General features: G+C 44.7%; 1 protein-coding gene across 1 annotated transcript in view; it reads left to right on the forward strand.

The window, feature by feature from the left end:
* The window catches only part of si:ch211-26b3.4 (connector enhancer of kinase suppressor of ras 2), an 867,895-nt gene that overhangs the window by 479,754 nt on the left and 363,607 nt on the right, over positions 1–24,534 (forward strand). Inside the window, exons 10-11 of the mRNA XM_068047793.1 lie at positions 8,615–8,748; positions 9,052–9,263. Coding sequence (XP_067903894.1) covers positions 8,615–8,748; positions 9,052–9,263 — 346 coding nt within the window. The remainder of the gene's footprint in view (positions 1–8,614; positions 8,749–9,051; positions 9,264–24,534) is intronic.

Below are 24,534 nucleotides of genomic sequence, written 5' to 3' on the forward strand. Positions count from 1 at the left end.
AGAAATATGTTGCAGTAATAAATGGAGCAGGCCTCCTTCAATTATTGGACTCGTTATTTAAGGCTGTCCTAGAGTGATGTTAGTGCTCACTTTAATAAGCATATTGGCACTCCCTGGCGGCAGCACATTTCATTCTGCAGAAAGAAGTAATTCTGTATTTACTTGGGTTGCACTTACAGAACGAAGCAACTTACAATCACATAGTATTTTGTCATATCTCTCAGAAATGTCCAAAGGTTTATTGAATAAACAGACATTTTACCCCTGTTCAACAAAATAAAAGCAGCAAGTTGCTTGTGTCTGTTGTGGGATAGCCTAATCTACTCTGCTTCTATGGCAACATTCTAAGTACATTTGTGAAGGTTTGCTTAGTCTGCTACTTCCAACAAGACTTCTTTCAGAAAGTGTTCAGAAATACTGACGGGGAAACTTCACAAACTTACTTATGGTCTCACGGCAACTAACAACGGGAATAAATCTCATTCCCAGGCATGTCTTGCAGTGTTACCCCAGTCGCTGGCCTTTGTCAACAGGTGAGATGCTTTATCCTCACAAAGTAAATCTCAGGTATAAAGGGAAATGGGATAACTGATGGCTGATGCAGCAATGTAGAATTTTTTTTAATTCATTCATGGGATGTGGGCGACACTGGCCAGGCCAGCATTTGTTGCCCATCCCTAATTGCCCTTGAGAAGGTGGTGGTGAGTTGCCTTCTTGAACTGCTGTAGTCCATTTGAGGTAGGTATACCCACAGGGCTGTTAGGAAGGGAGTTCCAGGATTTTGACCCAGCGACAGTGAAGGAATGGCGATATAGTTCCAAGTCAGGATGGTGTGTGACTTGGAGGGGAACTTGCAGGTGATGGTGTTCCCATGTATTTGCTACCCTTGTCCTTCTAGTTGGTAGAGATCGTGGGTTTGGAAGGTGCTGTCTGAGGAACCTTGGTGCATTGCTGCAGTGCATCTTGTAGATGGTACACACTGCTGCCACTGTGCGTTGGTGATGGAGGGAGTGAATGTTTGTTGATGGGGTGCCAATCAAGCGGGCTGCTTTGTCCTGGATGTCAGTAGGTGAGTTACTCGCCTCAGGATTCCTAGCCTCTGACCTGCTCTTGTAGCCATGGTATTTATATGGCTACTCCAGTTCAGTTTCTGGTCAATGGTAGCCCCTAGGATGTTGATAGTGGGGGATTCAGCGATGGTAATGCTGTTGAATGTCAAGGGGAGATGGTTAGATTCTCTCTTGTTGAAGATGGTCATTCCCCGCCACTTGTGTGGCGTGAATGTTACTTGCCACCTATCAGCCCAAGCCTGTAAATTGTCCAGGTCTTGCTGCATTTCTACACGGACTGCTTCAGTATCTGAGGAGTCACGAATGGTGCTGAACATTGTGCAATCATCAGCAAACATCCCCACTTCTGACCTTATGATTGAAGGAAGGTCATTGATGAAGCAGCTGAAGATGACTGGGCCCAGGACACTACCCTGAGGAACTCCTGCAGTGATGTCCTAGAGCTCAGATGATTGACCTCCAACAACCACAACCATCTTCCTTTGCGCTAGGTATGACTCCAGCCAGCGGAGGGTTTTCCGCCTGATTCCCATTGACCTCAGTTTTGCTAGGGCTCCTTGATGCCATACTCGGTCAAATGCTGCCTTGATGTCAAGGACAGTCACTCTCACCTCACCTCTTGAGTTCAGCTCTTTTGTCCATGTTTGAATCAAGGCTGTAATGAGGTCATGAGCTGAGTGGCCCTGGCGGAACTCAAACTGAGCGTCACTGAGCAGGTTATTGCTAAGCAAGTGCCACTTGATGGCACTGTTGATGACACCTTCCATCACTTTACTGATTGAGAGTAGGCTGATGGGGCAGTAATTGGCAGGGTTGGAGTTGTCCTGCTTTTTGTGTACAGGACATACCTGGGCAATTTTCCACATTGCAGGGTAGATGCCAATGTTGTAGCTGTACTGGAACAGCTTTTCTAGGGGCACGGCAAGTTCTGGAGCACAGGTCTTCAGTACTATTGCCGCAATATTGTCAGGGCCCAAAGCTTTTGCAGTATCTAGTGCCTTCAGTCGTTTCTTGATATCACGCGGAGTGAATCGAATTGGCTGAAGTCTGGCATCTGTGATGCTGGGGACTTCAGGAGGAGGCCGAGATGTATCATCAACTCGGCACTTCTGGCTGAAGATTGTTGCAAATGCTTCAGCCTTATCTTTCGCACTGATGTGCTGGGCTCCCCCATCATTGAGGATGGGGATATTGTGGAGCCACTTCCTCCAGTTAGTTGTTTAATTGTCCACCACCATTCACGACTGGATGTGGCAGGACTGCAGAGCTTCAATCTGATCCGTTGGTGATGGGATCGCTTCGCTCTGTCAATCGCATGCTGCTTACGTAGTTTGGCACGCAGATAGTCCTGTGTTGTCTCTTCACCAGGTTGACACCTCATTTTGAGGTATGCCTGGTGCTGCTCCTGGCATGCCCTCCTGCACTCTTCATTGAACCAGGGTTGGTCTCCTGGCTTGATGGTAATGGTAGAGTGGGGGATATGCCGGGCCATGAGGTTACAGATTGTGGTTGAGTACAATTTTGCTGCGGCTGATGGCTCACAGCGCCTCGTGGATACTCAGTTTTGCACTGCTAGATCTGTTCGAAATCTATCCCATTTAGCACGGTGATAGTGCCACACAACATGATGGACGGTATCCTCAATGTGAAGGCGGGACGTCGTCTCCACAAGGACTGTGTGGTAGTCACTCCTACCAATACTGTCACGGACAGAAGCATCTGCAGCAGGCAGATTGGTGAGGACGAGGTCAAGTATGTTTTTCCCTTGTGTTGGTTCCCCCACCACCTGCCGCAGACCCAGTTTAGCAGCTATGACCTTTTGGACTCGGCCAGCTCGGTCAGTATTAGAATTAGAATTAGAATATTACAGCGCAGTACAGGCCCTTCGGCCCTCGATGTTGCGCCGATCATCTGACCTACACTATTCCATTTACATCCATATGTCTATCCAATGACCACTTAAATGCTACCGAGCCACTCTTGGTGATAGATATTGAAGTCCCCCACCCAGAGTACATTTTGTGCCCTCGCCATCCTCAGTGCTTCCTCCAAGTGGTGTTCAACATGGTGGAGTACTGAGTCATCAGCTGAGGGAGTGCGGTAGGTGGTAATCAGTAAGAGCTTACCTTGCCCATGTTTGACCTGATACCATGAGTCTTCATGGGGTCCGGAGTCGATGTTGAGGACTCCCAGGGCAACTCCCTCCCTACTGTATACCACTGTCCCACCACCTCTGGTGGGTCTGTCCTGTCGGTGGGACAGGATATACCCGGGGATGGTGATGGCAGTATCTGGGACATTGTCTGTAAGGTGTGATTCCGTGAGTATGACTGTGTCAGGCTGTTGCTTGACTAGTCTGTGGGACAGCCCTCCCAACTTTGGCACAAGCCCCCAGATGTTAGTAAGGAGGACTTTGCAGGGTCGACAGGGCTGGGTTTGCCATTGTCGTCTCCGGTGCATAGGTCGATGCTGGGTGGTCCGTCCGGTTTCATTCCTTTTTATTGACTTCGTAGCGGTTGGGGGCAACTGAATGGCCTGCTCGGCCATTTCAGAGGGCATATAAGAGTGAACCACATTGCTGTGGGTCTGGAGTCACATGTAGGCCAGACCAGGTAAGGACAGCAGATTTCCTTCCCTAAAGGACATTCGTGAACCAGATGGGTTTTTACAACAATCGACAATGGTTTCATGGCCATCATTAGCCTAGCTTTTAATTCCAGATTTATTAATTGAATTCAAATTCCACCAGTGCTCCCTTAATTCAGGTATTACATTGAAACAAATATAATTTCTGGGTCATTTAGTAGTGAGTACAAATTAAATTGACTCAAAACATTTTTGTAATTTTTAGTACTGCAATGTCTGATGACTTGATCCATCATGCACACATAAAGCTTACTTTGATTTTATTTTTACTTTACTTATACCAGTGACATCAACATCACTATTGAGGCCCAAGGGTAAATCACCTGAACCTGGAAATAGCTGTTGGAAAAATGAGTAGTTGAACAGTTCTAACAGAGGTGTTATGCATTTAAAATGAGCGAGTTAGTGCCTGTTTTACAAGTGTGCAAAAGAATGTCACACCAACACTGCTCAACTCACCCAACTGTCATTTCTCGGCTTTATCTCCCAAGAGGATAACTAAATAATGACTCTGACAAAACAAACCTTTCAATAAACATTACAACTCTTGTAATGCTTTTTCAGGGATTGCTGTGATTAAAATTGTGACTGTTTCCTCGCTCAAATAATTGGATTAAAACGTGATGTAATTTTAGCTTTTCAAATACAAATGAACCTGTTAAATATATCGGTGTCCAATATTTTATGTAATTAAATGAATTATTTATAGCAAAATTCTACAGAGCAGACCACTGGTTTTCATATTTATGGTTCTTCTCAGGTTTGTTGGAAAAGGATTTATCATCAGAGATGTTAGTCAAACATCTGTTGCCCAGCACACTGGCTTTCCATCACAGGGAGAGAAATTAAATATAAACGTTAAAATGTGATCTAGCTAGCTTTATGTGTTATAGTGTCAGCTTCATTCAGTTGGTTGCAGTCTTGCCTTTGCATCAAACGTTGAGGGTTTCAGGCCTGAGCCCATTGCTTCGATTACCACTTTTCTTTCTACCCCTTTTTTAAACTTATTTTCTCTTTAACCCTCCGAGACCCCTATCTCCTTTCATAATACCTCCTCTAATTTTTCCCTTCTCAGATACTCTGCCATCCAAAATCCCTTCCCTAACCCTTTATTACTCCTCAATCCTCCTACTTTCCTGCCACCACGCTTGATTCCCTCTTAGTCAAGCCTACAGCTTCCCTCTGTTCCCCTCTTGGCATCCTCCAAAGGGCCCATTGAGGTGCTTGTCACTGCCTCCTTATCAGCAGCAATGGCAACTGCTCCATCCTACTCTCACCAGCCTTCCTGTCCAGTGCACACGGTGGGGGCTTATCTTGCCAATCTCCTTGCTGTCCAACTCATCCCTCCCAGTGCTGACCCTGTGCATTCAATGAATTAGCTATCATCACCCCTCTCTACACCTCCCCCGAGAAAGGCTGTTCACTTGTGAACAAGGTCTTTAGCATCCATGAGCTCATTGTGCTTGATTGATATGACATCATGGCCTTGACGGAAATCTGGCTGAGGGGTGATGACAACTTTCCCCTAAACGAAACCTCCCCATTTGCTCTGCTCAGACAGTCGCAGTGCCAGTATGGCTTTATCACCAAATCACACCTTGGCCTACCCCACTACACCTCTGGGACTTTCTCCTCCTTTGTGCATCTCATCTTGTTCCACCCCTCTCACATCTCATTTCAAATCCTCATTCTCTACTGCTCATCCAAGTGCCATAAAAATGTTGTCACCAAGATAACTTCACTGTGTTCCTCCCTCAGCCTCTGTACCGAGCAACTTCTCATCCTCGGTGATTTCAAACACCATTTCAACTTATCATGGTCTCTCTCCTCTGACTTCACTGTTTTTAGCCTCCCTTAATTTCTCACTCCATAAAACTCCTCAAACCCATATAGACGTCTGTCTGCTTGACCTTGCCATCTAACATAGCCTCAGTACTCCCATTGTTTCAATCACAGATAAGGCCATCTCTGATCATTCATTGTATTGTCCTCCAACCACATTTCCCCTTCCTCCTCCCAGTCCTACTCCCTTCTGTGTCTGTCCCTAGAAAAACTTTTCTCCCAATTCACTTATAATAGCACTTTCAAAATCCTAACTGTCTAGCCTTTGGCCTTCCACTTAGCATGACATTTCTGCAGCTACTGATCTGGTGAATCACACCCTCACCAATGTTCCCCTTGAAATTCCATTGTTGTGCATGGACAGTTTTTTCAAAGCACAGTTTCTTTAATTTTGTACAACCGTGCACGCATAATATTTACATGAAACAAGGCCTATATAGTACCTTCCAGGATGCTGTGCAAGCGTACAACTTAACGGGAACATTGACCGTCACCTCCACCTGCTCTCCCTCACACTTGTCATTCCCCCAGTACGGCCCTCATCGCCGCTCCCTAAAGTCCAAGGAATGCAGACTTGAACGGATATGGTGGACAACTGGTTCAGTCATTCACTGCCAGATCTGGCTGAACCACATAAAGCACTAACAGATCCTGCTGTCATCTGCCAAAACTACTCACTATTCCAGGATTAACCTAGAATTACAAATATAATCGTTGGCTTCTTTTCTCTACTTCAAACTGTTTCAAACCCCTTCCCCACTGTCTCGTCCACCCTCATCTCCAACAGTAAGTGGGAGGAATTCTTGGAATTCACTGTCACTAAAAATTAGATCATCCAACCAGTTGCCTCTGCTGCTTCCCTCCCTTCCCATAGCCCAACCCAACCAAACTTCTTCGAAGGTTCACCCCTCCCTAGCCCTGAACTCATATCTTGCTCTCCTACCTCCCTTTATGCCATCTCCAAGCTCACTTGTCCATGAGACCCAGCAATATTCCCACTAAACCTGCTAATCACCCAACTTCCCTTCCTGGTTGTTCACAGTTATCTCTCCTCAATTACTGTCCCCCTCTCCTTCAAATTTGCCATCATCACCCCCTCCTCAAAAAAAAACCTTAACCCCACCATCCTTGCAAACTACTACCCATCTCCAACCTTCCTTTTTTCTCAAAATCCTTGAATGTGTTTTCGTCTGCAAAATCCATTCCCATCTTTACTGGAACTCCATGTTTGAATCTCTCCAATCAGGTTCCGCCCCTGCCACAGTATTGAAACAGCTCTTATCAAAGTCATAAATGACATCCTCTGTGACTGTGACAAAGGTAAAGTATCCTTCCTCATCCTTCTCAACCTGTCTGCAGGATTTGACATGGTTGACCATTTCATCCTCCTCCAATACCTCGCTACTGTCTTTCAACTGTGTGGAATAGCACTTGGCTGGTTCCATTCTTATCTAACCAATGGTAGCCAGAGAATCACCTGCAATGCCTTCTCTTCCTGTTCTTGAATCATTGTCTCTGGTGTCCCCCAAGGGTATATCTTTGGCTCCCTCCTATTTCTCATATGCTTGCTGCTGCTGGGGGCATCATAGAGTCATAGAGTTATACAGTACTGAAACAAGCCATTCGGCCCAATGTGTCCGCGCCGGCCATCAAGCACCTATCTATTCTAATCCCATTTTCCAGCACTTGGCCTGTAGCCTTGTATGCTATGGCGTTTCAAGTGCTCATCTAAATACTTCATCTGAAAACACAGTGTCAGTTTTCACATATTCTCTGACGATACCCACCTCTACCTCAACACCACCTCCCTTGACCCCTCCACTGTCTCTAAATTGTCTGACATCCAGTACAGGATGAACAGACATTTCCTCCAACTGAAAATTCGGAAGACCGAAGCCATTGACTTCCCTACCCACTGACTGTATCCCTCTCCCTGCCAATTGTCTGAGGCTGAACCAGACTGTTTGCAATCTTGGTGTCACGTTTGACCCTGAGATGAGCATCCGACCACATATCCACATCATCCTTAAGACTGCCTCTTTCCACCTCCGTAACATTGCCCAGCTCTGCTCCGCCTCAGCTCATCAGTTGCTGAAACTCTCAGCCATGTCTTTGCTAATTCTAGACTTGACTATTCTAATGTATTCCTGGCCCACCTCCCACATTTTATTTCCCTCTGTAAACTTGAGGTCATCCAAAACTCTGCAACTCAAGTCCTAACTTGCACAAAGTCTCATTCACCTACCACCCCATTGCTTGCAGACCTACATTGGCTCCTGGTCAAGCAACATCTTGCTTTCAAAATTCTCATCCTTGTTTTCAAATCCCTCCACTGCCTCACCCATTCCCATCTCTGTAATCTCCCTCCAGCCCAGCCATCCACTGAGATATCTACACTTCACCAATTCTGGGCCCTGACCATCTTTGATTTTAATTGCTCCACCATTAGCAGCAGTGCTTTCAGCTGCCAAGGCCCTAAGCTCTGGAATTCACTCCCTCAAGCTTTCTGGCACTCGACCTCTCTTTACTCCTTTAAGACATTCCTTAAAATCTACCTCTTTGACCAAGCTTTTGATCATCTGCCCTAATATCTCTTTATGTGGCTTGGGGTCAAATTTTGTTTTGTAATTTTCCTGTGAAGCACCTTGGGACATTTTACTACTTTAAAGGCAATATATAATTACAATTATTGTTTATTTTTCAAGCCCTATTCCAGGACATGGGCACATATTATGAGCTGATACTGCAGTGCAGTTCTGAAGGAATGCCAGCTTACAAATGAGAAGTTAAACAAAGTTAAATGCTTGTTCAGGTGCACATGGAACATCCTGTGGCAATGTTCGAAGAAGAACCAGAGAGTCCTGCTAATGTACTGGTCAACGTTCTTTCCTGAACAACACCACCAAAGACTGACTGACTGGGTTTGACTTTTTTGTAACCCATGACAATAGGTTACAACAATTATGTTGTTGATGCGTATGGATGCTCAGTGATAATTTGCAGGGCTGACTACTTTGTCTCTGGCACTAATCCTGTATCATTTTCATCTTTTCCAGCCAGTTATTCCAACAAGTCCTACAAGCAGTTCCACAACACCAACTAGCACCATTGGCATGTCATCAAAGTATGACAGTTCTACGCTCCATGACGTCTTTATTCTATCTCCCCTTTCAGGAATCTACAGTCCCAGGTAAGTCTTTATATGTGGAATTCCTGTGCTATCTTAAACACTGGTCAATCATCACCATCTTTAAGGTCAGCTGAAAATGCCAATTTTCAGTCTTTGAAAGTAACTTATACTGAAGAATGTACCATTCATATTTACTCTTGTGTCGTTGAAAATGTCCCCATTATGAAAGTTAAAATAATTAACATTAAATATTAACAAAAATCACTTTAAAAGGATTGGCAACTGAACCCATGCAAAACATCGGCACATTTTGAAGCCTTGGGAATATTGGTTGTTTTTGACCTTTTATTTTCTTGCTTTAAGGGATGAATTGGGGATATTACCTTGTGACGACATTGGCAAGTACGGAATGGCAAAGTCTGGGATGAAAGGTTCTGAATCATCCAGCTACTTTCTGGATCATGAAAGTGGAAAATATTACACATTAATGGAAGGAGAAGGTCTGCCCATGAGTTCTGAATATGAGAGAGGGAGAGCAACTGGTATCAGGAGAAGAGAGAAAACACCAACTCATGGTTGGTATCTGTCTTGTGTTTTGGAATATTTCACTTTTATTCTAAATAGCAGTATTCTTTTCAGTTGAAAGCGATTTAGAATCTGTCCTGCCCTCTGGAGATGGCACATAATGCTGAGGGACTTCAGAAAGGGGAAAGCAAAATAAGAAAAAAAACCCCAATAAGAATAAAAATAGCTTAAAAATATATATGCGACTGTGCTGTCCTCCTAACTTATTGGTCTTCAGTTTAACCTGTGACGACTAACTTTTTGGCTAAGTCAGTGCTTGTCCCAAGCAATTCCTGATGCCAGGAATGTGGCATCTAAATTCCTGTGTTGAACAATATAGCCCTTGGTGAAGAGCAAAGAGAGGTTTGGAGAAAACACAAACAAACAAATTGTCCAAAGAGCATATCAGCTTAACAGGGCTGCCATCCATTCACCCACCCATCCAAGCCTTATACTTTCCACCTTAGCCAGCCATGCAACCTCCTGGGAGAGACAAAACACTGGAAAATTACCAAGGCCCAGGCTGATCAAACAATTTCCAGGAAACCATAGTCACTGGTCCATATTGACTGGGAGATACAGTTCCCCAATGCTGGTCTCCATTATATATGTAGTTAAGGCAGCCAGATGCCGGAACCCATCCAGCTCCATTTTGAGATGTTTGCCAGTGAATCTTCATACACTACCACATTTTTCCATACATCTTAACCCCCTATTAAAAAATTTCATGACATCTTACCTAGTTCTATACTTGCATTTATGAGAAGACTTGAATTTGTACAGAAATGTCTCAAAGCACTTCACACAAATAGGTAGATGGAGGCAGTTAATTTATGCACATCATTGTCCCACAGACGGCCGTAAACTGAATGACCTTTTTTGGAGGTGTTGGTTGAGGGGGGAAATGTTGGCCCAGTCACCAATAAAAATCTCTGTTTTTCTTAATCTCCACCAAAGCAGGCAGAGCAAGGGACTCAGTTCATTGTTGTATCTGAAAGATGGCACCTCCAAAAATGCAGCAAATCTTCAGCAGCACTCTAAGGTGTCAGCCAACATATACGCTCAAGTCCACAGACAGTACTTGAACTCACAATTTTCCACAGTAGAGACAAATGCAGGGTTTCACTGTGGCCCTTTGAGACGGGGTTGGAGGCAGGGGCAAGGAGTATTGTAATGGGTGGTGGGAAGACGGGCGGGGGTCGGAAGGCCCGTTGCCTCCCTGTTGCCAAGCGATCTTCCTGGGGGTGGGATAGGTCGATGATGGTCTTCCAGCCCATAGATCAATTGAGGCCCTTAAGTATCCTAGTAACGGCCATTTAAGGGCCTCTTCCCGCCACCGCTGGGATCTTACCAGTGGTAGGGGGGCCACCACCACACGGAGAGGGTGTCTTGTAAAACGAGGTGCCCTCCTTGTGAGCTTGGTGGGGTTTTCCCCCACTTTTTCGGCCCACCGCCAGGAGCCCCGCATCCAACACAAAGTTCAGCCCAAAGGGTGTGAAATTCACCTTCAGTGGGAGCACAAAGCAGGTGGTACCAGACTGGTTGCCTGTTCCATGCCCTGCCTGAATTTCCTTTGCATTGACTTAAAGTCACTTATTGTCATGCAGTCCCCCACCTGCCAAGAATGAGGCTAATTAATTTTGTCATATGAACACTGATTTCAAACTTGCTGGGAAGAAGAGAAGGCCTGTTACAAGGGCTGCCCGACACTTAGTTGAAAAACATTTGCATACCAACAGACAGTGCTTGTGGAGACAAAAGAACCATTCCTTGACACATTCAACCCACAATGGATTTTTATCACTGGACATTGAATGTGTAAGGAAGAGCATTCCAGAGACTGCTAAGGTGATACAATCCACAAAAGCCAGGACTGGTTAAACCAGTTGGTCACATGACTAGCTGGCTGGCCCAGGGTTTTTTGAACTAGCCACAGGGTTTTTGAACTGAGAAAGGATGTTTGCTCCTGGAGTGAGAAGACCTCTCCTGTCTGCTCCCGTCTCTTTCTCACATGCCTCTGGACCCACTGAGGACACATGAACCACAAGAGAGAAAAGTCTCCTACATTGAACAAGGTTTAAGAAGAATACTGGGCCCCAAGGAAAAGCAAGACCTACCCACAATCAAGGACTTTACAGCAAGCTCGAAGAACAGTAACCAAAACCATCTTCAGATATTGCCTCAAACTTTTCCACTTGATTTATTCTGCTCTATCTGCCTGTGTGTATCGCGTTTGCATGCTAGCATGGGTGCATCGCATATCTGCAGGTGTTAAACGAATTAGATGTTAAGTTAAATAAAGTTCAACCATTTTTCTTTAAACCTAAGAAAACCTGTTTGGCTAGTTTCTTTGCTTTATAATTGGAAAGCGGTGAACAAGGATTCACCAAGGGGGACCTTTAAAAAAAACGGTGTGTTTAAAATTAACTCCTGTTACGGTAAGACCAGGTGAAGGCTGAGAGCGAACCCGAGACCCCTTTCTCACCTGGTCGTAGCTGAAATTTGGGGGCTACCGTCCTGGATTTTACCCACAGACAAATGAGAGAAATTGGAAGTGGGAAGCCAAATTGTTCCAAATCAAAAAAGAGCAAGATTTCAATACAGGTTTTCTTGTGGTGGTGTGTTCTTGAATACTAACATGTCTGCGACTGATGCTAGTAGCTCCCCATGCCAGGGTGAAGTAACTTGGGATAAGTTAAAAGCACTGTGTATGGCACACCATCAACAAACATTCACTCCCTCCACCGACGCACAGTAGCAGCAGTGTGTACCATCTACATGATGCACTGCAGCAATGCACCAAGGCTCCTTAGTCAGCACCTTCCAAACCCGCGACCTCTACCAACTAGAAGCACAAGGGCAGCAAATGCATGGGAACACCACCACCTGCAAGTTTCCCTCCAAGTCACACACCATCCTGACTTGGAACTATATCGCCGTTCCTTCACTGTCGCTGGGTCAAAATCCTGGAACTCCCTAACAGCACTGTGGGTCTATCTACCCCAAATGGACTGCAACTGTTAAAGAAGGCAGCTCACCACCACCTTCTCAAGGGCAATTAGGGATGGGCAATAAATGCTGGCATAGCCAGTGATGCCCACATCCCATGAATGAATTTTAAAAAACTACCGCCAAAATGCTCTCCCACTGCCACTTCTTCCACTTGCCCATCTGCATTTCCTAAAACTAAGTCTAAAACTGCTCCCTCTCTTGTTGGACTTGCTACATACTAGCCAAAGACGTTCTCCTAAATGCACCTCAAGAATTCTGCTCCCTCAATTCCTTTCACGCTAAAACTATCCCAGCTAATATTGGGGTATATATCTGCTCTTCCAACTCTCTCTGACTGGAGGTCTATAGTACACTCCCAGCAGTGTGATTGCCCCTTTTGTGTTCCTTAGCTCAATCCATGTGGCTTCATTTGATGCACCTTCCAACATATCATCCCTCCTAGCAGCTGTAATAGTTTTCGACCAAAATAGCCACTCCTCCTTTCTTATCCCCTTCGCTATCGCATCTGAAAACCCTGTAACCAGGAACGTTGAGCTGCCATTCCTGTCCCTCCTTAAGCCATGTTTCTGTAATAGCTATGATATTGTACTACCAAGTGTCTAACTGTGCCGTCAGCTCATCTGCTTTATTTGCTATACTCCTTGAATTGAAATGGATTCCCTTGAGCACTGCCAAATTCTTTTTTTTATTTTCTAACTCTCGTTTCCTCTGTCTTCCAGACTCATCCATTAATTTTCTCCCTTCCATTTTAATTTCTGATTTTGTCCCACTTGAGTCTACCCTCAGGTCCCCACGCCCCTGCCAACCTAGTTTAAACCCTCCCCAACAGCATGAGCAAAACGGCCCGCAAGGAACTCAGTCCCAGCTCAGTTCAGGTGCAACCCGCTGGCTTGTACATGTCCCATCTCCCCCAGAGCCGTTCCCAATGTCCCCCAGGAATCTGAAGCCCTCCCTCCTGCACCATCTTTCCAGCCGCACATTCATCTGTCTTCGCCTTCTATTTCTGTACTCACTTGTATGTGACTTTGGGAGTAATCTGGAGATTACTACTTTTGAGGTCCTGCTTGCTAATTTCTTACCTAGCTCCCTATATTCTGACTGCAAGACCACATCCCTTTTTCTGCCTATGTCGTTGGTTCCAATGTGGACCATGCCTGTTCACCCTGCCCCTTCAGGATACCCTGCAGCCACTCAGTGACATCCTTCACCCGGCACCAGGGAGGGAACACACCATCCGGGATTCATTTCTGCGGCCACAGAAACGCCTCTCTGTTCCTCTCACTATTGAATCACCTATCATTATGACGTTTCCAGTCTTCCCTGTACGCCCCTATGCAGCTGAGCCACCCATGGTGCCATGGACTTGGCTCTGGCTGCGCTCCCCTGGTGAAGCATCACTTTCCTCAGTATTCAGAACTGAATACCTGTTGGAGAGTGAGATGCACTCAGGGGTCTCCTGCACTACCTGCCTGATTCTTTTTGATTGCCTGGTGCTCACCCATTCCCTCTCTCCCTGCATACTCTTAAGCTGTGGGGTGACGACATCTATCAACGTGCTATCCAAGAAGCTCTCATCCTCATGAATGCACCGCAATGTCGCCAGCTGCCGCTCAAGTTCCAAAACCCGGAGCTCAAGCTGCTTCAATTGACGACCCTTCCTGCACAAGTGGTTCTCCAAGAAATGGGAAGTATCCTGGAGCTCCCACAAAGCACAGGATGTGCACTCTTGAGGTTGAAACACCCCTGCCGTTCCTTTATTTATTAGTTGATCCTTTGCTACCGCTAAAAAAACCTTACCAATACTACAACAGCTTAGAATTATTAATAAAACCTGGCTAGTACTGATAAATCCTCCAAAAAATCAGTACGGTTCACTAGTTAAAATAAAACTTACTCAAAAAAATACCAGCTACTCACTTCTTCCTTATTATTAAGCTATTTACACACACACCCTAACAGTAATGTACTAACCCAGCTATTTATTGATTTATAATTGAAAGTTAGTGAACAAGGATTCACTAAGGGAAAGCTATAAAAAAAATAGTTTATTTAAAATTAAACCTTGTTACGGTAAGACCAGGTGAAGACTGAGAGGGAACCCTAGACCGCTTTCTCACCTGGTCCTAACACTTATTCAAGGATGAGTGATGGGACAGAGCCACTGCTGACACTTTTTCCGATGTTACTCCACGTATGCCACTCCTCACAATGGCTCCTGACCTGTGCAAGTATGGTTCAGTGGGCAGCTGAAGATTTGCAGTCCTTCAGTCATGGTTGCCTGCAGGCCTACTTACTGTAAGTGGGTTCAAATTGACTAAAAGAGCATCTAGGAGTTTGGACCCCTTAGAATATAAGAATAAGCTAGCCAGGAATATAAAAACAGATTGTAAGAATGTTTACTGGTATAGAAAAAGGAAGAATGTAGCTAAAGTAAATGTTGGTCCCTTAGAGGCAGAGACAGGAGAAATTATCATGGGAAATGAGGAAATGGCAGAGACATTGAACAAATATTTTGTGTCTGTCTTCACAGTGGAAGATACAAATTGCATACCATAAATAGAGGGTAACCTTGGGGCTAATAAGAGCGAGGAAATTAAGGTAATTTATATCAGCAGAGGAAAAGTACTGGAGAAACTTAAGCGACTAAAATCTGACAAATTCCCAAGACCTGATGGCCTGCATCCGAGGGTTCTAAAAGCTGTAGAGATAGTGGATTCGCTGGTTTTGATTTTCCAAAATTCCATAGATTCTATAACAGGCCTGGCAGATTGGAAGTTAGCAAATGTAACACCGCTATTTAAGAAAGGAGGCAGAGAGGAAACAGGGCTGTTAACCTGACATCAGTCATTCGGAAATTGCTGAAATCTATTATTAAGAAAATCTTAACAATGCACTTCGAAAATGATCAGACAAAGGCATTCGATAAGGCGGCACACAAAAGGTTAATACACAAGATAAGGGCTCATGAACAAAGAACAGTACAGCACAGGAACAGGCCATTCGGCCCTCCAAGCCTGCGCCGATCTTGATGCCTGTATAAACTAACACCTTCTGCACTTCTGGGGCCCATATCCCTCTATTCCCCTCCTATTCATGTATTTGTCAAGATGTCTCTTAAACGTCGCTATCGTATCTGCTTCTACCACCTCCCCTGGCAGCAAGTTCCAGGCACTCAGCACCCTCTGTGTAAAAAAACTTGCCTCGCACATCCCCTCTAAACTTTGCTCTCGCACCTTAAACCTATGTCCCCTAGTAACTGACTCTTCCACCCTGGGAAAAAGTTTCTGACTATCCACTCTGTCCATGCCGCTCATAACGTTGTAAACCTCTATCATGTCGCCCCTCCACCTCTGTCGTTCCAGTGAAAACAATTCGAGTTTTTCCAACCTCTCCTCATAGCTAATGCCCTCCAGACCAGGCAACATTCTGGTAAACCTCCTCTGTACCCTCTCCAAAGCCTTCACGTCCTTCTGGTAGTGTGGCGACCAGAATTGCACGCAATATTCCAAGTGTGGCCTAACTAAGGTTCTGTACAGCTGCAACATGACTTGCCAATTTTTATACTCTATGCCTCGACTGATGAAGGCAAGCATGCCGTATGCCTTCTTGACTACCTTATCCACCTGCGTTGCCACTTTCAGTGACCTGTGGACCTGTACGCCCAGATCTTAATGCCTGTCAATACTCCTAAGGGTTCTGCCATTTACTGTATACCTCCCACCTGCATTAGACCTTCCAAAATGCATTACCTCACATTTGTCCGGATTAAACTCCATCTGCCATTTCTCCGCCCAAGTCTCCAACCGATCTATATCCTGCTGTATCCTCTGACAATCCTCATCATTATCATGGAGTTGGAGGTAATATATTAGCATGGATAGAGGAGTGGGTAATGGACAGGAAGCAAAGAGTAGGGATAAACAAGGCATTTTCATGTTGGCAGGCTAACTAGCGGAGTACCGCAAGGATCACTGCTGGGGCCTCAGCTATTTACAATCTATATTAATGACTTAGATGAAGAGACAGAGAGTAATGCATCTAAGTTTTTTGACAATACAAAGCTAGGTAAGAATACAAGATGTGAGGAGGACACAAAGAGGTTGCAAAGAGATATAAACAGGTTAAGTGAGTGGGCAACAAGGTGGCAGATGCACTATTATGTGGTGAAGTGTGAGGTTATTCACTTTGGTCCTAAGAGTAGAAAAGCGTAATATTTCTTAAAGGGCATGAAACTTGTAAATGATGATGTTCAGAGGGACTTGAGTGTACTTGTACCAGGAACACAGAAAGTTAGCATGCTGGTACAAAGCAATTAGGAAGGCAAATTGCATGTTGTTCTTTATCACAAGGGGATTGGAGTACAAAAATAAAGACCTCTTGTTACAATTGTATGGGGCTTTGGTGAGACCACACCTGGAGTACTGTGTGCAGTTTTGGTCTCCCTATTTAAGGAAGGATATACTTGCATTGGAGCGGTACAGCAAAGGTTCACTAGACTGGTATAAATACAGAAAGTGCTGTAAATACACAGCAGATCAGGCAGCATCTGTGGAGAGAGAAGCAGAGTTAATGTTTCAGGTCTGTGACTTTTCATCAGAACTCTGATGTCTCCAGATTTGTGGTCCAGACTTTGAGCTTATTAGTTCAATCACATAACCACATACCCATACTGAGCCACAGCTAACACTTGCCGTGCACACCACTGCTCCTTCCTCAGCATTGTCCTGATTAAAAAGGATCAATCAAAAGGTCCAGGCTTTAATTCAGTATTTGGACTGCATGGAACCAAGCTTAGCTTCTCCTCTTAGCAACTCTATGCAGCTCCAGATGCATTTCCAAAGATTAGGAATACAAGCTGTGATTGGAAGAGTTTCTGGAGGAATAGAATTGAAAATCAGAGAAGTTGTGTTCAACTTGTATGGAACCTTGGTTATATCATACTTAAAGTACTGTTCACCTTTCTGCTCTCCATTTCGCAAAAGCATAGAGAGGCACTGGAGAAGGTGCAAAAAAGATTTACAAGGACAATATAATTATCAGGAGTGACTAAGCATGATGGGGTTTTTCTCTCTAAAGACACAAGGCTGAGAGATAACGTAGTGGTGCTTTTTTTTAATTTATGAAGGAGTTTGATAGGGTAAATGTAGAGATGTTTCTGCTTGTGGAGAGTCCAAAATTCAAGGTCATAAATATGATAGTGACTAATTAATCCAGTAAAGAATTCAAAGAAACTTCTTTCCCCAGAGAATGGTTAGAATGTGGAACTTGCTACCACATGGAGTGGTTGAGGCAAATAACATAGATGCATTTAAGGGAAAGTTAAATAAGTACATGATGACTAAGGAATAGTTTATGCTGATAAAGTTAGATGAAGTAGGGTGGTAGGAGGCTCATGTGGAGCATAAACTCTGGTATAGACCAGTTGAGTCAAATGGCCTATTTCTGTGCTGTGCATTCTATGTAACAAACCTGACCGAGCAATCAAAAGTCCCATCAGACTTAAATTTCAGATTTACCTAATTATTGGCTTGTGAATTTTAATGCTGGCTGAAAGTGAAATCATCAATTCTAAAAGCAGAATGTATGTACATTATAAGTTACATAAGAACATAAGAAATAGGAGCAGGAGTGGGCCATTTGGACCCTCGAGCCTGCTCCGCCATTCAATAAGATCATGGCTGATCTCATTGTGGCCTCAACTGCACTTTCCTGCCCTCCCCACCCATAATCGTTGACTCTCTTGTAGATCAAAAATCTGTCTAAGTCAGCCTTGAATATATTCAATGACCCAGCCTCCTCTGCTCTCCGGGGAAGAGAATTCCAAAGATTAACAACCCTCTGAGAGAAGAAATTCCTCCTTATTTCCATCTTAAATGGGAGACTGATTATTCTGAAACTGTGCCTCCTAATTCTAGATTCCCCCACGAGGGGAAATATCCTCTCATCATCTACCCTGTCAAACTCCCTCAGAATCTTATATGTTTCAATAAGATCACCTCTCATTCTTCCAAACTTCAATGAGTATAGGTCCAACCTGCTCAATCTTTCCTCATAAGACAAACCCTTTATCCCAGGAATCAACCAAGTGAGCCTTCTCTGAACTGCCTCCAATGCAAGTATATCCTTCCTTAAATAAGGAGACGAAAACTGTACACAGTACTCTAGCTGTGGTCTCGCCAACACCCTGTCCAGTTGTAGCAAGACTTCCCTACTTTTATACTCCAACCCCCTTGCAATAAAGACCAACATTCCATTTGCCTTCCTAATTATTTGCTGTATCTGCATACTAAGTTTTTGTGATTCATGTATGAGGGCACCTAGATCCCTCTGTATTGCAGAATTCTGTGGTCTCTCTCCATTTGAATAATATTTTGCTTTTCTGTTCTTCCTACCAAAGTGAATAACCTCACATTTTCCCACATTATACTCCATCTGCCAAATTTTTGCCCATTCACTTAAGCTATCCTTTATCCCTTTGCAGACTGTCTGTGTCCTCCTCACAACTTGTTTTCACACCTATCTTTGTATCGTCAGCAAATTTGTCTACAATATACTCTGTCCCTTCATCCAAGTCATTCACATAGATTGTAAATAGTTGAGGACCCAGCACTAATCCCTGTGTCACCTCATTTGTTATAGTTTGCCACCTGAAAATGACCCATTTATCCCAACTGTTTGTTTTCTGTTAGCCAATCCTCTATCCATGCTAATATATTACCCCCAACAACATGAGCTGTTATCTTGTGCAGTAACCTATTACGTAGCACATATTGATTGCCTTTTGGAAATCCAAATACACTACATTTACTGGTTCCCCTTTATCCACTTTGCTTGTTACATCCTCAAAGAGTTCGAATAAATTTGTCAAACACGATTTCCCTTTCATATAAGCATGTTGACTCTGCTTGATTCTATTATAATTATCTAAATATCCTGCTACTACTTCCTTAATGATGGATTCCAGCATTTTCCCAAAGACAGATTTTAGGCTAACTGGCCTGTAGTGTCCTGCTTATTGTCTCCCTCTTTTCTTGAATAGGGGCGTTACATTTGCAGTTTTCCAGTCTGCTGGGACCTTTCCCGAATCTAGGGAATTTTGGAAGATTACAACCAATGCATCCACTATCTCTGCAGCCACTCTTTTAAGACCCTAAGATGCAGGCCATTAGGTCCAGGGGACTTGTCAGCCTTTAGTTCCATTAGTTTTTCTAGTACTTTTTATCTTGTGATGGGGATTGTTTTGATCCCTCCCTTTTACCTCTTGATTTTTTTACAATTCTTGGGATGCTTTTAGTGTCTTCTACTGTGAAGACAGCTTGTTCAAAGTCTCTGCAATTTCCTTGTTTCCCATTTTTGAATCCAGTCTCGTTCTCTGAGTTGTCCAAGGGGCTATGCCACACCAGTGCTGCAGAATTCTGGAGCTGTAGGAATTTCAACAGGTTGAAATATTCCAGGATGCTGATAAATCAGTGTCCAGCAAAAGTGTTGCCAACTCTGTTCTCACTCAATGTCCATACACATCCATGCTTTCCAGCAGAGATCACTGGATAGCCAGCAGGTGCTGCAACCCAATTCAGTTCCCATCCTAGGACATGTTGCCACCCTACTCACCAGCTAGCTAGGCACAGACCAGGAATGAATACATCTGGTACATTATGGATACATAGGCATATTTATACATTTGGGTACTGTAGTGTTATTACATGCACTATTCTGCACAAGGCGTGTGTATGACCATATTTCAAGTAAATTTGCACACATCATAGGATATAAGATTAACGTGGTACTTAACACTAGTGCAGTCCCCTCCCCTTACATCCACATTTCTCATTATTATCAATTTTTTTCTTCATAACTTTAATTTCCATTTTGATCTTCCCAAGATTCCTTGAAATTGAAGTTCCTCTATGGACCATAAGTATTCATTGCTTGTAATATGTTCCTTTGGAATTACTCTGGGCAATGAGCCTATCGGCATGCAATGCATTCCCTGGAGTTAGTCTGTGGATACGTAGATGACTTTTAACACATTCCTCTGAACTTCCTCTGTCTGCTATTTTAACAGTAATAGCAAGCCATTTAAAATAAAACATTGGGCTGAATTTTACTGGCGCCTCGGAGTCACAGGTCGCGGAGCAGGGGCCAGTAAAATTCTGCGGGGAGAGGACCACCTTGACCCGCCATGTTGAGAAAGGCCCGCCGCATATTACCGGCGGCGGGGGGGACCTTGGTACGGCCCTCCCACCGCCTGGCGGTGGGCCCTTGATCTGCATATTCAAATTAACATTAATGATATTTAAATCAACTTACCTGCAGGCGGCGGCCATCCCACGCTGATTTTACGGCCACCGTTCATGCTTCGTGTGCCTTCGGTATGGAGTTCCAAGGCGAGAACCTGGTGGGGAGGAGGGAGGAATAAAATTTTCAGGGCGGAAGGAGTGTGGGGGGTGGGTGGGGGAGGGGGGGGGAGGAAATCAATTTTTATTGGATGTGGGGATGGTGGGAAGGGATTGAAGGGCAAAAGTTAGAAGGTTGGGGGGGGGAAGTTCGGGTAGGGAAAAAGGCATGTGTTGGTCATATCAGACAATGAAATGACCATGGGGGGGGCGCGAGGGGCGAGGGTGGAGGCTGGTTGGCGAAGGGCCTCCACATCTTTATTATTTGTTATTTGAAAATTCTAACTAATGTACCTTAAAAGAATTTAAATTAATTGTAAGGGCTTAAATCCCTTTAAAAATGGCGCCAGTACCTACGTCGTGGCGCCAGACGCTGTTGCCGGGGACGTGGCAGCTGCCCCCTACATGTCATCGGGGGCAGCTGTTCCACCCCTTCTATTTAAATCAGCCCCGATGCGTAATATCTCGGGGGCTCAGGTACAGCGCATCCACGCGGGATACACACTGCCATCAGAGTGCGCCACCGCAAACTGCGACGCACTCGTAAAATTCATCCCATTGTATAAGCAGCTGTTTGTAAAGAACAGATCCCTTGCTTGAATATCTCCATATGTGGCTCAGTATCAAATTTTATTTGATAACACTCTTGTGTAGTGCCTTGGGATGTTTTACTGCATTAAAAGCGATATATAAATGCAGGGTGTTGTTATTGTTTTATACTCCAATTCAAGTTTTTCTCTCAGTCATCAGTTTCTGACTTTCTTTTCTCTTTGCCCTGGACATTGATACTGTTATTGCTTTAAGGACCTTTGGCCTATGTCCTCTGAATATAAGAAGTTTTTCTCAGCTTGTCCACTCAGAATCATTTCAAGTTCAGCTCTTCCATTTTTTTGAAAACTTTGATTATGGGTTAAGATTTCATTTCTTGACTGAGTTCTTTTGCTTTTCATTTCTGTCTCAGAAAATTGTTAAATATTTTTAATTTGGTCATCACGAGTAAAATTTGTTTGATTTTCCTGTTATACTGTTGCATATTTTAAATCCTGGTTTTCCTTTCTCCGGTACCCCTGCTTTTGAATAACTTGTCAGTTTTGTCTGGAATTTGTACCATTCAGCCAGAGTTCAGGATTAAGGAAACACAAGAGCACAAGAAATCGGAGCAGGAGTAGACCATATGGCCCATTCAAAACAATCATGGTCGATCTTAGGATTCAACTCCACTTTCCCGCCCGCTCGCCATATCCCTTGATTTCATGAGAGACCAAAAATCTGTCTATCCCAGCCTTAAATGTATTTAGCAATGGAGCATCCACAACCCTCTGGGGTAGAAAATTCCAAAGATTCACAGCCCTTTTGAGTGAAGTAATTTCTCCTCATCTCAGTCCTAAATGATTGGCCTCTTATCCTGAAACGGTACCCCCATGTTTTAAATTCTTCGACTACAGAAACAATCTTTCAGTGTCTACCCTATCCGGTCCCTTTAGAATTTTATATGTTTCATCTCTCATTCTTCGAGACTCCAGAGAATATAGGCCCAGTTTACTCAGCCTCTCATCATAGGACAACCCCCTCATCCCAGGAACCAATTTAGTGAACCTTCACCTCCAATTCAAGTATATCCTTTCTTAAATGTGGAGACCAAAACTGCACGCAGTACTCCAGATGTCGTCTCACCAAAACTTGTACATAGTAGCTAAGTCTTCTAATGGGTAACAGTTTCTTTCTCAGTATTATTTTTGAATATTTCTCCAAATTTCTTTCTTGATCACTTCATTATTGTTTTTGTTGGGTGGGAGGGCTATTTTCCTTTTCATACACTCTCATTTCCTTAGCAGTTGAAACAATTTCTCCCCTCCCGCTAACCTTTGTCTTCCTTGTCATATTTACTCTTTGTCAGAATTCTGCCTTTTCAATTTTTATCTAGAAAGTTACTTTCAAAATGACAGTTGACCCCACCTTGTCTCAGATACAGACTAACGTTAAATAAGGCATGATGTGTCAAATTCTGGAGTTGTGTTTTATCCCCTGATGCTATCCTATTACACATGGTTCGAACTTCATGATCCTGAGAGATTAGTGGTAGTTTTTGACATTGTAACCTCCATGTTTCCTTTCTGCCATTGCCCCTTTCTTTTTATTCCCTCTCAGAATTCCCATAGATTTTAACGAATGCATTTGTTGACAATGCTACCGCTAGGGGGCGCTGTTGTGGCACATGCGCAAATGCAGCATGTGCCACTAAAACATCACAGACAGCGACTTTGGACAGCTGCAAGGACTAAAGATGGCGCTGCTCAAATCATCACACGGAGGCAACCTAACAAACATATGTCAGCACACAATGGCGGAGCCGGGGCCGGGCGGGCCGGTGATGGAGGGGATCGGAGCGGGCCTGGGGCGAGTGGAGCGGCCGGCGAGTGGGCGAGCGAACGGCCCGGTGATGGAGGGGAGGGGAGCGGAGCGGGCCTGCGGGGACTGGAGCGGCCGTCAAGTGGGCGAGCGAACGGCCCAGTGACGGAGGGAAGCGGAGCGACCGGAGACAGCAGCGTGAGGGGAGGGGTTGGGGTGAGTTTTTCTACGCATGCGCCATAAATTTGCAACAACAAAAGACTTACCCGCACCCGGCGACACCAAGGTCTTCGGCTGCTCGCTCCCCGCGGCTCTCTACGGCCTCTCGCTTCCGGCCCTCTCCTTCCAGCCGTTCTCGCCAGGTGCAGATCCCCCATCCAGCCGCTTTCTCCCCTACTTCTCAACTGTACTTCAGGCATTGCATCCCTCTCTTCAGGAGCTTCTGAATTTAACTCTCTCCCACTACCCCCCCACGCCCCCTCTCTACCTCCCCCCACCTCCCCCCCCACCCCTTCACAACCCCCTCCCTCTCCCCCCCCACCCCTTCACAACCCCCTCCCTCTTCCCCCCCACCCCTTCACAACCCCCTCCCTCTTACCCCCCACCCCTTCACAACCCCCTCCCTCTTCCCCTCCACCCCTTCACAAACCCCCCTCTTCCCCCCGCCCCCCACCAAGGACCACACCGCAGTTGAATATCTGAAGTGCAGTTGCAAAGTCGGGAAAATAACATCAAAAACCTCAACAATTCCAGGTTTAATTATTGAGAAATTTTATTAAGTGCATTAAACATTCGAAGCACTGCTGTGCATGGATACATGAGTGTTGTGTTGCCAGCATTCCCGTGAGACAGACAGGCCGAGTCTCTGCTATGCAGAACTAAAGAGGTTGTTCCTGGAGAGCCTTGTTTTGAATGAATGCGTGGCTTTCTATTCCACTACTGTATTGTCCATGTGAAGAAGGCAAAGTCACAAAGTCATGCTTTGAATCCACCCATGATTACAGGTATCTCCGAGAAATACAACATCCCTCGGACTGCTACTCTCGCCGCATCCTGAGATCCACACTCAGTGCTATGTGCCGCCACATGCACACACTGGACCTCTCTCTCCTTGGAGAAAGTCACAAGAGTCTGAGCTCAGTCTATTCTTGGTGAATGTTCCCCAAACGCATCCCAATGTGTGCTCCCACTTCATCCATAAATGCAAGGTTCCTTTCCGTATCGTGACAAGCTCCGCAGCATGATCCAGTTGTCTTCGTTGCTTAAATGCTGACCTTAAGTCTCAAGGATTGTTTTCTCAAGGGCATGTTTTACGTGAAAAGAAATAAGGAAAGAACATCAGTGTCAGAGCTTCCCTCCTCCAATGAAATTACTGTTGAGCATGCTTTATGTTCTGCAGTAAAGGCATGTACAGATAACACCGCCAATGAATCACTTCGTACCCACCTCAGCTGTAGGAGTCAGGATGATGTTACTGCCCCTATCTCGTGATGGTTCAATGCTGCTCTCAGGGAAAACATGAATG

The sequence above is a fragment of the Heterodontus francisci genome, chromosome 15, assembly GCF_036365525.1.
Source record: "Heterodontus francisci isolate sHetFra1 chromosome 15, sHetFra1.hap1, whole genome shotgun sequence".
Taxonomy (NCBI): Eukaryota; Metazoa; Chordata; class Chondrichthyes; order Heterodontiformes; family Heterodontidae; genus Heterodontus; species Heterodontus francisci.